This window comes from Sarcophilus harrisii, chromosome 5 (genome assembly GCF_902635505.1).
Source record: "Sarcophilus harrisii chromosome 5, mSarHar1.11, whole genome shotgun sequence".
Taxonomy (NCBI): Eukaryota; Metazoa; Chordata; class Mammalia; order Dasyuromorphia; family Dasyuridae; genus Sarcophilus; species Sarcophilus harrisii.
Window position 1 is genome coordinate 6,517,811 of NC_045430.1, and position 16,870 is coordinate 6,534,680.

The 16,870-nt window shown below is 36.8% G+C and overlaps 1 protein-coding gene and 1 long non-coding RNA gene across 19 annotated transcripts in view; one reads left to right on the forward strand and one right to left on the reverse strand.

Annotated features, from left to right (window-relative positions):
- The window catches only part of TTLL8 (tubulin tyrosine ligase like 8), a 67,733-nt gene that overhangs the window by 40,329 nt on the left and 10,534 nt on the right, over nucleotides 1–16,870 (reverse strand). For all 17 annotated transcript variants that reach the window (XM_012550391.2, XM_031939291.1, XM_031939278.1 and 14 more), the window contains one exon: nucleotides 1,854–1,983. In XM_012550391.2, coding sequence (XP_012405845.1) covers nucleotides 1,854–1,983 — 130 coding nt within the window. The remainder of the gene's footprint in view (nucleotides 1–1,853; nucleotides 1,984–16,870) is intronic.
- The window catches only part of LOC116419407, a 70,380-nt gene that overhangs the window by 9,543 nt on the left and 43,967 nt on the right, over nucleotides 1–16,870 (forward strand). The window lies entirely within an intron of this gene.

Here is a 16,870-nt window from a genome sequence, read left to right on the forward strand (position 1 = left end):
TTGACAGATAAGAAAACTGAGGCAAACAGAATTAATTGACTTGCCCAGGATCACACAGCTAGTAAATATCTGAAGACAAATTGAACTCAGGAAGATGAGTCTTCTTGATGTTAGACCTAATGCTCTGTGCACTAGGACACCTCCTCACTAACCCTTCCTTAACCCTATCCTTACTCTTTCTGCTCAGGTGATAGCAATATTGCTTCTGTCTCTGCCCTTTGCAGGTCTTTATCCAAATGCTTTTCCATCAGTCTCTCTCTCCATTTGATTGTCTCACATGAGAATTATTTATTTTACTCTTTTACTTCCCCCTTTTAACCTAACCAGATCCTTTCAACCTAAAGTATACACCTGAGTCATGATCTGGTCTCATCACTCCAATCCTTGAAGATCAAATTCACTCTCCTAAATTGGATTCTCTTAGTTCTCTGCCTAATTCTTTATGCATTTGCAATAACATCTAAAGTCAAAGATTTCGTTGCTGACTACTTCCCTGGATTTTGTCTCTCATGAATCTCTAGGTATCTTTGTGATTGATCTTCTTGGATAATATCTATTTTATATGGTGTCTATGCTTGATAGATATTCATTGAAAGCTTACCTCCCTCTTCCTTCCTTTTCCCTTTAAAATCCTCTGCTTAGATTTTCAAGGCTTCGTGCAAGTCCATTCTTACCATTCATTTTTAGGAATATTTTCATCGAGGAGTGTACCACATCAATTCACATATTTAAATATGTGGTCTAAAAATCCACATTCTTTTCTCAGACACATCATTTTAATGTACTGTTCATTGCCAAGGCAGCTCCTCATTTTTCAAGTCCTGGCCTTTGAGATAGTTGATATTTACAGAAAGTTCTTTCCATAGTCCTTTATTATTTATTAATATTATTATTATTTAATGGACTGTGAAGTAGATATTAACACTGTCCTTTTTTATTTCAGTTTCTTTCCTTATCATCCCAAGTCTCTCCTCTAACCTGCTGTATTTCTTGTCAAGATAAGTTCATTGTTTACATGATAAATACAAACTCTTACCCTTGGCATTTAGGCCTTTCTACAATCTTGCATTAGCCTAATCTTTCACTGTTTTCCATCACACAATCCATATATCCCAGTTCTTTTTTTTTTCATTAAAGCTTTTTATTTTCAAACATATGTAAGGATAATTTTTCAACATTAACCTTTGCAAAACCTTGCATCCCAATTTTCCCCCTTTCCCCCTACCCTCTCCCCTGGATGACAAGTAATTCCATATATGTTGAACTCAGTAAAATTATATCCCAGTTCTTTACACACTTGATGTTCCAGTGAGACTAGGTCTCTGTCACTCCATCTCAGCTTGACCTTTCCTCATTCTTGATCATTTGATTAAGCCAGACTTAAATCTTTAAATTTATGGACTTTTAATTTTTTATTATTACTATTTTTATTTCAACAATATTGAATAATACTAGAGAAATAAATATTTCTTTCCCAAAAGAGTGGGGACAAAATATCAAAATTAGATAAACATAACTATATATTCATGTATCTGACTTTGTAAAATTCATTTAATCATTTAGTCATCAAACACTGAATGGAAAGGTACATATAAGATTCAGAACATTGCTCTGGGTACTAAGAGAGTGAAAACAAAATTAGGTTAAGATGTGATTCTGGCCATCATGGAGCTCCAAGTCAAGAGGAGGAGTGGATGATATACAAATACAAGTCGTTATAATCTTACAACAGTCCTATAATCCAAGGAGCCATCTAGCAAGTTCTCAATTTCAGAATTTTTAGTTAATTATTAGTTTACCTTTTATTATTATGTGAACAGTAATAAGAACATTGGATCCACTATCATAATCACCTTCACATTCATCTTCACCATTTGGCACCATCTTTGATAAAAAGTTGAATTTCTTCTCAACCCATCCTTTCCTTCGTAGAGTATTGCGGATTACCGGGTAGTGTCCATAGATGGAAAATATCTTCTTGTCCTAAAATAAAAATAAAACATTTTGAAGTATGGAAGAAAAACAGTTCATAATACAAGATGGTCCAAAATACTGGCTTCGGAGATTGTAGAACATGACAAAAATTTGGTTCGGATTGAGAAGACATTGTTATTCTGGTTATGCTGCTACCATTTATCAGTATGATCTTGGCCATGACAATAATGTCTTAGAAGATTTACAAAACTCCTTATGTGCAATTATCTACCTACCTAGCTAGACAAGTGACACCTTAATTTACCATCTGTCAGATGGCCTCTAAAAAGAGCTCCAGTTCTGGATGTCTGAAACTCAAGAGGGATGTAAGTGAAGGTACCAAGAAAAGAAGCACTTGGGTGAAGCCTTGAAAAAAGGGAAGACCATGAAATGAGAAAGAATGGAAACGTTGTATTCAAAAACAGAGACACATAAAAACGTGGAGCAAAAATGGGACAAGTAAAGCTTTGACATCAGGCTGGAAGATGGCTGGGAAGTAGAATTCAAAAGGCCTAGAAAACAAAGGCATTTGCCTTTTATTCTATTAAGAAAGGGGAGTGATGGGAAGTGATGGATTTTTGAGCCCAAATCATAAGATCAAAAATAAAAAGAGAAGGACACCTGGGGAAGATTTATGTAGGGAATGGTGTAGAAAGGAGAAGATGAAGAAGAATCAGGTGGTTATTTTAAGAGATCAGAGGAAAACAGATAAGGGTCACTGCTGAAGGACCTGTTGTGGGAACAGAAAGAGAAGATATGATAATTGAAAAATTAAAATCAACACTCAAAGATAACAAAAGTTTTTGAAATTAGGTGGGTGGTGATACCAAGAAAATAAATAAGTCACATGAAGAGACAAGAGATAAGCTCATTTTTTTTTTTTACCAAGTATCGGCCCATCTCTTTTTTTGCTTAGATCTAAGCCCCATTTCATGGACAAGTTTTTAATGGTATCTTGCTTCAGGCCAGTTTAGGTCCACAAAATATTTTCCACTATATTTTGTATTACTGGATGTGCTGGATTACTGGAAATTTACAGACTTGATCTTTGGGCATATACTCTTCTCCAATTTCCACAGTATCTCAAGAAACAGTTAATATGGCCCCAGCAACTTAAATTCTGTGGACAATTAAGTATAGATGGTATTGACCATGTATTATAGAAGTTAACCTATCAAATCTAAATAATAGAAGCTTTCCCTTTAATTAGATGATGTACTAATTGTGTCAGTTCTCTACAAACAATACAAAACGCTTCAATAAAAATCTGAATCAATAGGAAAGAGATCAGACTATATATACACATTGAAAAAAACAAAGTGGATGACAAATGGATATTTGGTACATATTGGTATATATGAGGCAGTCCCTCAGATGGGGTCAGATTAATTGCTTCTTGAGATACTATGAAATTAGAGAAGGGCATATGCCTAAAGATCAAGTCTGTAAATTAGAGGTCTCCTCAACTTCTGCTCCTGGCAAAACTCTCCAAACTATTATTATAGCATTTATGAGCCTTAAAGAAGAAAGTAGTAATTCCTAAGAAAATAGTCTTATGAACTATCCCTGAGAAATAGGCTCAGTGATGGAAGGTTTGGTTGAATGGCCAAGCTCCAATGGTTAGAAGACAATTTGGCAGGAACTCTCTGAAACAGTGCCCCAAATATGTGTGATTGGTTCTGTATATGTTCAACATTTTAATAAATGATATGAAGACATGGAAATAGATATTATCAGTAGTACAGATAACAAAAATTGGGAGGGAATATCAACATTTTAGACAATAAAGTCAAGATCCAGGAAAAAAATCCTGACACTACATAATGATGACCAAATAAAAAACAAAGAAATTTAATACAGATAAATGACACATTGGTTCTTATGATTTTAAAATGATTTCACAATTATTGAAAGATGGAAACCAAGTAAATAATAGTTCTTGTGTGGGGGCAGAGGCAAGATGGAGGAGTAGAAAGAAGCACAGTGCAGGATTTCTGTCCCACAAAGAAATCTAGTAAAAAACCATGCTGGAGCTTGATGGGGAAATATAAGGAAAAGTGAGTCCTTTATCTGATCCAGATGTATAGGGACACAGACAGGGAGGTTGTAAACACTGGGAATGAGTTGCCCCACAGCACTCCAGTGTTCAGGGAAAAAACGCGTAGCAGAGCAAGAGGAGGTAACATACCCACACTGGGGTGTCATGGGAGATAGGTTAAGAACTGGTAGTTTTACTACTTGCTCCCCAGGTGTAGATCATAGATTCATATATCATAGATCAATCTGAATAGGAAAGGACAAGACTCCCAAATAGGAAGACCTTGCATAGTATACCAAGAAAGAAAGCATAGCAAATATATTTGGCTCAGATTCCATATTCAAAGCAGGGCTTAACTTCCAGATCAAGCCCAGGCTACAGAGGAATATCCAAGCATGAATATCAGATCAAAAGGGAGGTTACAATAATGCCATTTTGAATCTACAGAACTTTCTAGATGGCTGACAGGAGCATAATCCAGCAGCATCTATTCTTGCTCAGATCCAAACCCAGGTCAACAATTTGCAGAGCACAGACTGTGCAGGATAAAGGGGAAGGGAACTTTGCTCTAGATCAAACCACTTTGGGAGCACTGAAAGCTTGCAGGGACTCAGTCCGAGATGTTCCTGGGATCCTGGAACAACATACCCTCAAAAACCTTGGAAAAGCAGTAACAAGACAAGACCAGACCTTGCCCCAACATGTGCTCAAGAGTTCAGCCTTAACATCAAATTCAAGTCATGAAGAAGAGTGAAAGAAATAAGTATCAAAAGAACTTCCCTCCTTAATGAGTTATTATAGGATGTTCAAGGGATCCTCAAAACACAAACACTGAGAAGAGAATGATTCCAAAATATCCATGAACAAAGTTCAAAGAAAAATGTGACTTGGACACAAATAAAAATCCTAGAATTCAATAATTTCATCGAAGAGAATGAGAATAATGAGACAACATACCAAAATTTGTGAGATGCAGCCAAAGTGGTAATGGAAATTTTATATCTCTTAGATGCTTACTTACATAAAATAGAGAAAGAGAAGATTAATGAATTGGGCTTGCAACTAAAAAAGCTAGAAAAAAAAAGTAAAAAAAAAACCAATTAAATACCAAACTTGAAGTTCTAAAAATAAAAGGAGAGATCAATAAAATTGAAAAAAAAAAACTTTTGAATTAATAAATAAAATTAAGAGTCTGTTTCATGAAAAAAACAACAAAATAGATAAAACCTTTCATTAATTTGATAGAAAAAGGAAACAGGAAAATCAAATTGTTACATCTCAAAAATGAAAAGGGAGAACTTTCCACTAATGAAGAGGAAATTAGAGCAATAATTAGGAGTTACTTTGCCCAACTTTATGCCAATAAATTCAACAACCTAAATGAAATGGAGCAATATCTACAAAAATATAGATTGCCCAGATTAATAGAAGAGGAAATAAATTACTTAAATAGTCCCATTTTAGAAAAAGAAATAGAACAAGTTATTAATCAACTCCCTAAGAAAAATCCTCAGGACCAGATGCATTTACATGTGAATTCTACCAAACATTTAAAAAACAATTAACTCCAATATATAAACTATTTTAAAAAATAGGGAATGAAGGAATTCTACCAAATTCCTTTTATGACACAGGCATGCTACTGATACCTAAACCAGGTAGGACGAAAACAGAAAAAGAAAATTATAGACCAATCTCCCTAATGAATGTTCATGCAAAAATCTTTAAAAAAAAAAACAATAGCTAAAAGATTACAGAAAATCATCCCCAGGATAATACACCATGACCAAGAAGGATTTATACCAGGAATGCAGGGCTGGTTCAATATTAGGAAAACTATTAGCATAATTGACTAAATCAGTAACCAAATGAACAAAAACCATATGATTATCTCAATAGATGCAGAAAAAGCATCTGATAAAATCCAACACTCATTCCTATCAAAATACTAGAGAGTATAGGAATAAATGGACTTTTCTTTAAAACGATCAGTGGCATCTATTTAAAACCATCAGCAAGCATCATATGTAATGGAGATAAACTGGAATCACTCCCAATAAGATCAGGGGTGAAACAAGGCTGCCCACTATTCACCATTACTATTCAATATTGTATTAGAAATGATAGCTTTGACAATAAGAGAAGAAAAAGAGATTAAATGTAGGTAATTAGGAAACCAAATTATCACTCTTTGCAGATGATATGATGATATCCTTAGAGAATCTTAGAGAATCAACTAAAAAGCTATTAGAAGTAATCTGCAACTTTAGCAAAGTTGCAGGATGCAAAATAAAACCACATAAATCATCAGCATTTTTACACAACACTAACAAAATCCAACAGCAAGAGATACAAAGAGAAATTCCATTTAAAATCACTGTCAATAGGATAAAATATTTGGGAATCTAAATGCCAAGGGATGGTCAGGAACCATGTGAGCAAAATACAATGTCTTTGCACATTTTTCTAAAATCATCAAACTCCTCATTTCTTATAGCTCAGTATTATTCCATCATGATTATATACTACAACTTGTTCAGCCATTCCCCAATCAATGGGTGTATCCCCACAATTTCCAGTTCTTTGTCACCAAAGAGAGCTGCTATATTTTAGAACATATGGTTCTTTTCCATTTTCTCTAATCATCTTGGGAAACAGACCTATTCATGGTATTACAGAGTCAAAGAGTATAAGCCAATTTTATAACTCTTTGGGCATAATTCTAGATTGCTATCCAAAATGGTTGAATCAATTCACAATTCCACCAACAGTGAAGTGTGCTCCAATTTTCCCACATGCCCTCCAATATTTGTCACTTCCCCCTTTTTATCATTTTAGCCAATCTGATAGGTGTAAAGTGTATCTAGAGGTTGTTTTAATTTATATTTATGTAATCAATATTTAGAGTGTTTTTTCATGACTACCTTGTTTTAATTTCTTCATCAGAAAACTGCTTGTTCATATCTTTTGACCATTTGTCACTTGAAAATGACTCAAATTCTTATCTGAATAATTGTAAAAATCCCCCCCCCAATTTTCTACTTTCCTTCTGATCTTGGCTACATTATTAATTTAATGTAATCAAAATTATGTTTTACATTTCCCAATGTTCTCTCTTCTCATTTATTCATGAATTGTTCACTTATCCATAAAGTTTAATAAATAGCATGCTACATGTTTTGCAAATTTTTTTGTAATTATTTCCCTTTGTATCTAGGTCATGTATCCATTTTGATCTCATATTGGTAAATGATGTAAGATATCAGGCTATGTATATATATTATCTGCCAAAACTGCTTTCTAGCTTTTCCATCAATTTTCACCAAATAAAGAATTCTTATCCCCAAACCTTAAGTCTTACACTTGCCAAACACAAGGTTATTATAGTCATTTACTGCTATAAACTGTATGTCTGCTCTATTCCACTGATCTACCTTTCTATTTCTTAGCCAGTACCAGATAAACTATTTTTCTCAGTTACATATTAATTTTTTTTTACATTTTTACTTTTGTTTTTAAAACTTTACCTTTTTTGGTTTGATTTCCTTCTCCAACTCACTTTATTTTTTAATAATTTATTGATGTATTTAATGTTTTTCCTAGTTACATTTAAAACCATTTTTACATTAGTTTTTAAAACTTTTGAGCTCCAGATTCCCTCCCTTATTCCCAACCCCATCCCCATTATGAATACACATCTGAAATTATGCAAAACATTTCTATAAAAGTCACGTTGCAAAAGAAAACATAGATCATGATTTCCCCACAACAAAAAAAATCTTTTAATAAAGCAAAAAGAAGTATGTTTCTATCTGTATTCAGACATAGTCAGTTCTTTCTCTAGGCAAGAATAGCATTAAGTCCTTCAGAGTAATCTTGGATTATTGTATTACTGAGAATAGCAAAGTCATTCACTGCTGATCATCCCACAACATTGCTATTGCTTTGTACACAAACGTATTTCACTTTGCATGAGGTCATGGAGGACTTTCCAGGCTTTTTTGAGAGTATCTTGCTCATCATTTTTTATAAAATAGTAGTATTCTATCATTCAGTCTTTCCCCAGTTGATGGGCATTCCCTCAATTTCCAATTCTTTGCTCTGAGAAAAGAGCTGCTATAAATATTTTTGTACATATATGTACTTTTCCTTTTTTATCTCTTTTGGGACATATGCCTAGTAGTGATATTGTTAGGTTAAAGGCATGAATTTGTAGGCCTTTGGGCATAAATCATATGTACCATGATTAAAAATAGTAAGAACCACCTTGATATCATGTTTCAAGAAATATTAAAACTGCTAAAATTCCTCAAATCTAGAGAGCAAAATGTAAACAAAGAATTCCAGCTGCCTCCTGAAAGAAACTCCAAAATGAAAATTCCAAGTACCATTATTGCTAAAACACAGAGCTTCCAGATCAAAGAAAAAAATCCTGCAAGTAGCCAGAAGAATACAAGAATTAAAATACTAAGGAGACACAGTTAGGATCATATATGGCTTAGCAATCACCTCTATGAAGGAATGGACAACTTGGAATACTCTATTCCAAAAACAAAAGCCATGAGTATATAACCAAAAATACCTTACCCAGCAAAACTGAAAATAATTCAACAGTGAGGGAAAAAAGATCTTTAATGAAAGAGGACTTCCAATCATTCCCAATGAAAAGATCAGAGTTACAGAGAAACTGAAGATTAAACATAGGAATCAAAATAAAAATCAAAAATGTATACATGAACCGTGATAAAGGATTAAATAAGGATGAATTGCTTAATGTAATTTAATAATTACATGCCCAGGAGTGCTATTGTCATGCCTTAATGATCTTAAGAATAAAAAAAAAAGTACCACCTTCTGATAGAGATCAAGGACTTGGAATGAAAAATGAAACAAATTATTTTTAGGAGATGCCCAACATGGAAGTTAATTTTGATTGACTATATATTTCTATAACAAGCTGTGTGTGCGAGTGTGATGTGTACTTTCTCTGAAGGAAGCAGGTTTGGGATGGGCTGATGAGGCGGCAGATTTTGGCTAATTAAAGACATATGTAATTTTAAACCTGATAGTTCTTGTGGAATAGAGCTGTAGGCTTTCATGGAATGCCAAGCTCAATGAAGCTATAATATAACATGGTAACTTGAAAAGCTCTTGATTTCCCCTAAGCTGCATTGAGAGGGGGTAATTCCATTGAATTCAGTTCTGGAAACCATATTTGCCAAAGAACATTAACAAGCTGGAAAACATCCAGATGCTTCCAGGAGAAGGATAATGAGATGGCTAGAGGCCTTGCCATACGAGGAAAGACTGAATCATTTAATCAGAAAGTAGTCTTGGAGGGACACATGACAGATGTCTTCAGTATCTGAAGGGCAATGATTAGAACTAGGAAAAATGAACAGAAATAGCATAAAGGTAGATTTAGGGTCTCCTGAAGGAAAAACTTCCTAATGGTATAAGCTACCCCCCAAAGTGGAACTGCATCCCTGGGACCTTTGGACAGATAAATTACCTAAACCTGGAATATCCTTCCCCCTGGAATAAGCTTTCCCTCTCCCTGACCCTTGGGAACCCTCCCCAGGATATGTCAAAGGCTCAGTTCAACACACACTTTCTACAAAGGCCTTTCCTAATTTCCCCAGATGTTGGGACTTTCAACACCTTCAAATGATTTGGTGCTTATTTTGTAAGAATTTTGCCATCCCTCATTCATCTGTATTATTCCTCCCTTCCTCCCCCAACTCTTATGACAGAAGAGAGTCCTAGTAAAAAGAGGTAGTTGAGTTGGAGTTTCTGTAACCTCTTTGCTTGACAAATGACTGTTTTATGAGTTTCATTTCACAATTACAAAGCAAAATCTATTCTTCTCTTAGTATGTGCTTATGCATGTGTGACTTGATTTATTCCCAATGAAAGCCTTCAAACATCTGGAGGCATTTATCATATTGTCCTATTAGCCTTCTCTTATTCTAGCTGCATTCTCAAATGTGCTTCAAGGACTCCTCCTCTGGTGTATTCCAAGCCACTCACCTTGCTGATGGTAACAATGTTTGAGCAGTCTTTTTATCCAAGAATAGTTCCCCATGACTGTTCTGAAGTGTGGTCTGAGCAAGTGGGACCAAGTTATCCCTGCTGGGGGAATTTTAGATTTATATTGGTGAAGCCTGAAATCACGCTTCCTTTCTGTGCTGCTGCTACTCCACACACTCAGCTTATCCAGATCCAAAAGTTAATCAGAACACCCAGATCATTTTCCATATGAACCCACTCTTAAGTCTTTCCTGTCTCCCTGATTCTGGTATTTTATGATTGATTCTTTGACCCTAAATACAGGGTTGTAAATATAGTCTATGAAGATCATTCTTGATCTTGATTGAAATCACAGCTTCTCAGTGGTAGAAGGAACTCCAAACATCATGGTCTCTTACCCTGAGGTCTATGAATTGTTGTTTTAAAGTATCTTGGTAACTGTTTCAATGTAATTAGCTTTTTTTTGTTCCACCAGACTGACTGCCAAAGAAATATTTAGCGTACAAAAAGCTTAGAGGACCTCTGATTTAGACTAAACTGTCTGTAAACAAAATTCCCTTCTCTACTTTCTGTAACAAATATTCACCCAATCTCTAGAGCTTCCAGAAAAGAGGAATACACTGCTTTTGTCCTCTGCACAACAGATTGCAAATTAAGAGATTTTTGATTTTGTTATTCATAGGCCATTATTGATTTATATAGAGCCTGCTGTCCATTTAAGTTCCAACTTCTTTTTCATACAAACAATTATGTAGTTATATCTCTCTAAAACTCTGCCACTGAAATAGATTTTGGGAAACAAAATATAACTTTACATTCATCTCAATTATATTTCTTCTTAATAAGTTCAGCTCATCACTTCAATTTGCCAAAATCCTCTGGTGTCCTGTGAAACAAGGTGATCACTCTTAACCTCACTAGAGATAATTGAATAAGTAACTCAGCAATGGTAACTACTCATTCCTTAGGTATGTATTCAATTGTACAATCCTTTGTGTCTTTCACAAATTGGATACCTGTGCCATCTAAGCCTTCATTTAAATAATTACCAAAACATTGAACAAGGTGGAACCAATGAACCTCATCCACAACCCTGCGCAAATTCTCATAATTTTTCACAGTAGCAGAACCCATCACTTGAAACAACACTTCAGCAAAACTTGTGTAACAAATCCATTTGACCCTGGGCAAGTCACTTAACTCCCATTGTCTCAGCAAATAAACAAATAAATAAATAAGCAAATAAATAAATGAATAAGTAAATAAAGCCATTCAAATTATATTATTTTAAAATGCTGCCACCTCTACCTCCTCTTCCTTCCAACACCACTATCACCATTCACCACTTCCTTCAGTGTTTCTGAACTAGAGCTACATTTTCATCTCATCCTCCCCACCTTACTCTAGTAACACACAACTATCCACCTAAGCTATCAATTAGATTGCACATCATACTTTACTAGGTATCTTCAGGTTTACCAATGGTTATGAAAGTGAGCTTCTTAGTCATGTCAGTTATCATGTCAATCTCTAATGGTTCTGCATGAGCAGATCACTGTATGTTATTAGCATAAATAGCGAATTGCTTCAGAAATACTGTGCTAAATTAAGACTTCCCCCTCCAGGCTGACATCTAGTGTTGCCAATTATTCTGTGTAACCCTGGAGATTTCTTTGAGCCTGTCATTATTGAGTCTTGGAGTTAACATCAACTCTTGCTTGAGTGGAGGCCTCCCTAGGCTAAGAAGAAGCCTCAGACTGTGGCAGACTGTCAGTCAAGTCAGTGTCAATAATACATAGACCCATATCATAGAGGCCAGTCCTGAAAACCATTCCTGAATCATACTGCCTTGAAAGAGAGAGAATTAAATGTTTAAGCAGGAGAAACAGGAAAATGAATTCCAAATTAGTCCTAAGTGTTCTGGAGATATCCCTCTTGGAGTAGTTCAAGACCATTTTCAGAGATGAAAACAACTACAAAAGATCATGAGACCAAACAGGTCTAGGGAGCTTGACAGAACTGCTTAATACATTTTCATTTTTTTACCTTGGTATGTCATTTCTAAATTGTTAGCCTCTTTTCCTTTATAAATAAGTGTTTTGGGGGGGCACCCCGGTGGCACAGTGAGTAGAGCACCATTTCTGAAGTCAGGAGGGCCTGAGTTCAAATATGACCTCAGACACGTAACACTTCCTAGCTGTGTGACCCTGGACGAGTCACTTAAACCCAAGTGTCTCAACAAACAAAGAAAACATTTTCCTTAAAGTCAAGAAGACTAAGTTATCATAAGGATGTGAGTTCAAGAATCAGAGACCCAAAAGGTGGCAGTAGAAATAGGAAAAGATCAATGAATTACTCATTTTTACTAAGTGATTGAATTATTAAGCACCTAATATATGCAGGGCGCACTATGATAAGTACAAAAAGATGCAAAAGACAATTCCTTCATAAGTTCAGATGTGCACTTCAGAAAATCACATTGGTGGCTGAATGCAGGTTGGATTGGAAAGGGGAGAAACTAGAATCAAGCACCCCAGTTCTGCCCCATCCCAGCAGTTATTGTAATAATTCAAGGGTGAGGTGGTAAGGGCCTGAGAGAAGGAGGCATTTTGGAGAGATGCAGCAGAGGTGAAATCATGAGATGCTGCAGAGATGAAATCAACAAGAGATGCTACAGATCAAGAGATGCTGCAGAGGTGAAATCAACAAAAGATGCTGCAGATCAAGAGATGCTGCAGAGGTGAAATCAACAAGCGATACTTCAGAAGAGAAATCAAGAGAAGCTGCAGAGGTGAAATCAACAAGAGATGCTGCTGATCAAGAGATGCTGCAGAGGTGAAATCAACAAGAGATGCTGCAGAGGTGAAATCAACAAGAGATGCTGCAGAGGTGAAATCAACAAGAGATGTTGAGAGGTGAAAGCAAGAGATGCTGCAGAGGTGAAAGCAAGAGATGCTGCAGAGGTGAAAGCAAGAGATGCTGCAGAGGTGAGATCAACAGGTTTGAGTATTTGGATTATGAGGGTGAGGGAGACAAAAGTGTGTCCAGGATAACCCCTAGCTTGTAGGTTTGAGAGCCCAAGAGAGTGGTGTTGCCTTCTATAGCAAGTAATAGGGAAATTAGGGAGAGGGAAGGTTTGGAGGGAAAGATGAGTTCCGTTTTAGACCTACTGAGCTTAAGATGTCTATTGAGCTTCCAGTCTGAGATGTCTTGAAAGGCAATTGAAATTGAGATTCAAGATCAGTAGAGAGATGGAGGAAGGAAAGGTAGATTTGAGAATAAGTATGGAGAAGGTAATTAAATCCATGGGAGCTCATGAGATCACCAGTGAAATAGTCTGGAGGAAGAAGAGAAGAGGTCACAATTGGCATGAAGACCCAGATAAGCGAATGGGCCCAGAATATCTCTGAAATCAGGGAATCATGCCACATCCAAGACCAAGAAGGTAAAGGAAGTTTAGTATCTAAAACTAGGACATAAGATTGGTGAAAGTTGGGCAAGAAATGAAAGATCAAAGCCCATAGACCAAAGGCAAAGTCTTTTGGACCAAAGAGAAGCTGGATAATATGCTATATATGGTATGAAGAGCCTGAGATTAAGTCTTGGGAAAATGGGTTGAAATCCCAGATCTGGCACTTAAAAGTCATATGATCTTGGCCACATCACTTAACTCCACTAGACCTGAGTTTTCCCATCTCTAAAATTTGTCTACATGACTAGGAACAGCCTGGCCTATTTAATTAAATTCTAGGAAGTTAAGTACCAAACAAGGCTGGCTATGGGGATGATTGTTTTTTCAGCCACAGTAACTCTGATCATTTAAGATCTGAAGGGAATGCAGACTGTGTTGGCAGAAAAAGTATAAAAACCATGATAAATGTCACAAAACCCAAGTATACATCTATTCACAGGTGTATTCAGAATCATATTTTTTATCCTATCTGACCCAAACCCTTGGCCCATGCTGGCAAGAAGCAACTCTCCATCTCCACTCTGTAAAATATTAACATTTTTACTCCTTGACAAGCAAGAACAGTTTGTTGTTCATAAGTCCTAAGAAGAAATGAACCATGTTCAACTGACAGGACAAATTGTGGCAAAAACAAAAGAACTGGATTTTCTTTTCCTGCTATAAATTTCTTATGGCATCCATGAGGCAGTATATTAATCTTCTCTGGAAGAAGATCTCTTTTTTTTTAGAAAAATAACCAAGTCCAGATCTGGGCCCAGTGTCAGAAAGATATAGGTCCTTGAGTGGCTTGCAATAATTCCCACAATCGGCCAAAAAGCATCCATACCCACAAATCCTCATCAGTCTGCAAATTGCCCTTAATTGGTTAGTGGCTGCTGATCCCCCCTGATCACTCTACTTCCTGCCTCTTTCCCCCCAAGTGTTTTTAGAAGCCTAGAAGATTCAGCCAACCTAAACTCTGATCCCTGTTCCTTGCCTGTGTTCCCCTGCTCCTTTTCTCCATTTGAAGTGGATTACTCAGAATGTGATCCAAGTTTGTGATCTACATATCCTTTCTCTTTCTTCATATGAAAACTGCATAATATAAGTGGTAACCATCTGAAGCAAGGGTCTGCTGCTCTGATTCCTGACACCTCTGATTCCAGGTACTTACTTCAGGAGTTTTTAATTGTTTCTATGCCAAAGACTCTTTGTCCCCTCTGGCATTCAGTCTAATGAAACTTATAGATGCCTCCTCAGAGTTATATAAAAATGTTTAAAGTAAAATACATAAGATGAAAAAGAAAAATGAAATATTGTTATCAAAATATTTTTAAAACCAAATTGAAAGATCCCAGGTTAAGAATCTATAGTTACTTAATGAGGTTCAAAACTCAAAGGAGAAAGAACTTCTGGAAACTAAAACTATCTCAAGGAAAAGTGATACAATTTTGAGGGGCCGAGTTATCAATCAATGAATCAGGCAAAACTGCCCATCAATTCCAACTCCTGCCACCAAATTCAAGATAAAGCAAAGGCAAAGCCAGAAGACCTTCCAAACCGCTCTTTTTTCAGATCTATTGCACAGAATTGAGTCCTCAGAGGTCCCTTAACTCAATCCCAATTCAAGCAAGTTTCTGTTCTACTATGGGGAGGGGGACTACTTCTCCAGTTAGTTAATTCTATTTGTAAGCAAGGCAAATTGTTAAGATATATTTCCTTACATGTTGAAATCAAAATCTGCCTCTACATAACTGAGCCCACTTAGTCTGCTTTGCCTCAATTCTGAGCAAATGAGAAAGGGTAGATCCAAGAGAAGTATAGAAGGGAAGACACAAGCCAAAAAGATTTCAGTGGGCTAGAACCAGGGGCTGAAACTAGGAAGCTGAAATTTCATTGATTAAAAAAAAAGTTACCTGAACCCAAACAAGATGAAGCAGCTGTTATTAGGTACTTATTCGTGACTTCCAAATGCACTAATAACAAAATCCAGTGTTGGGCAATGGCCAGGTTTCTTATTTGGGGCTTCCAAGGGTTCTAAAAGGCATATAGAGGACAGCACCCAGACCAGAGATTTTACTAGTGTTTGGAACTCTCTTTGTCCAAGCAAGTGGTGCCTTTCTGCCTGTACTGGCTGTTACTCTGTCATAGCAAGCAAGAGTCAGGAGCAGGATTTTTTCTGACTTTGAGGCTAGCTCCTCATTCCACTAAGACCAACAGTTTCTGAAGGTGCACGTCCCCATTCTCTAGATGCACAACTTGCAAGAGTCAGAATGCTAAGCTGTAGCTCAGCTTTTCATGGCTTTGAGACCTCTAGGACCAACAGTTCTGAAGATGCACATCCCCATCCTCTAGATGCACAACTTGCAACAGTCGGAATGGTGGGCTGCAGCTCAGCTTTTCATGGCTTTGAGACCAGCTCTTAATCCTCTAGGACCAACAGTTCTGAAGATGCGCGTCCCCATTCTCTAGATGCACAACTTGCAAGAGTCAGAATGCTAAACTGTAGCTCAGCTTTTCATGGCTTTGAAACCAACTTTTAATCCACTAAGACCAACAGTTCTGAAGATGCACATCCCCATCCTCTCGATGCACAACTTGCAAGAGTCAGAAGGCTGGGCTGTAGCTCAGTTTTTCATGGCTTTGAGACCAACTCTTAATCCATCAAGACCAACAGTTCTGAAGATGCACATCTCCATTCTCTAGATGAACAACTTGCAAAGATCAGAGAAGTGAAACAATTTGTCCACCATCACAGAGCAGGGATATGCCAGTGACAGAACTGCAACCTTGGCTTCCCAGCTAGCCTTAACTTCACACGGTGATAGTGAAGGGGGGCAGGTCTCTGACCTGGTCAATTCCCATTTTAAAATTGTCATTGATGAGCATGTAAAGAGAGCAACTTCACCTTCATCCTCAGGAGGAGGAAGTGTTTCTCTTGGAGAAGACACGACACATTAAGACTACCATGTAGAAAGGGACTTCAGACTTCTCTCTGGCCTCTGGGATTGAATTAGGACAGAAAATTATAGAGATGCAAGTTTCACTTTGATATAAGGGAAAATTTGCTAAAATTTAGGAATACACAGCAGCACAATTCCATGCCAATAGACTCTCCCAGCAGAGGCGAGACTTGCTGTGGTATTTCTCCGGCATCCTATAGGCCTGGATGGATCCTCCTCTCCCCAACCCATGCTTCCTGGAGGAGGCCAAAGACTTCCAAGCATCAGTGCACTTGAATCAATTTGGCTTCAGAAAGAATTCTGTAGTGCTGCAGTTGAGGGGACCCTTTGCCCACTGGTTTTGCTTTTGGCTCTGGATTGAGATCTAGGTTCAATGATAGTCCTCTTCTGATTTCTTTGACCCTTTCCTTAATC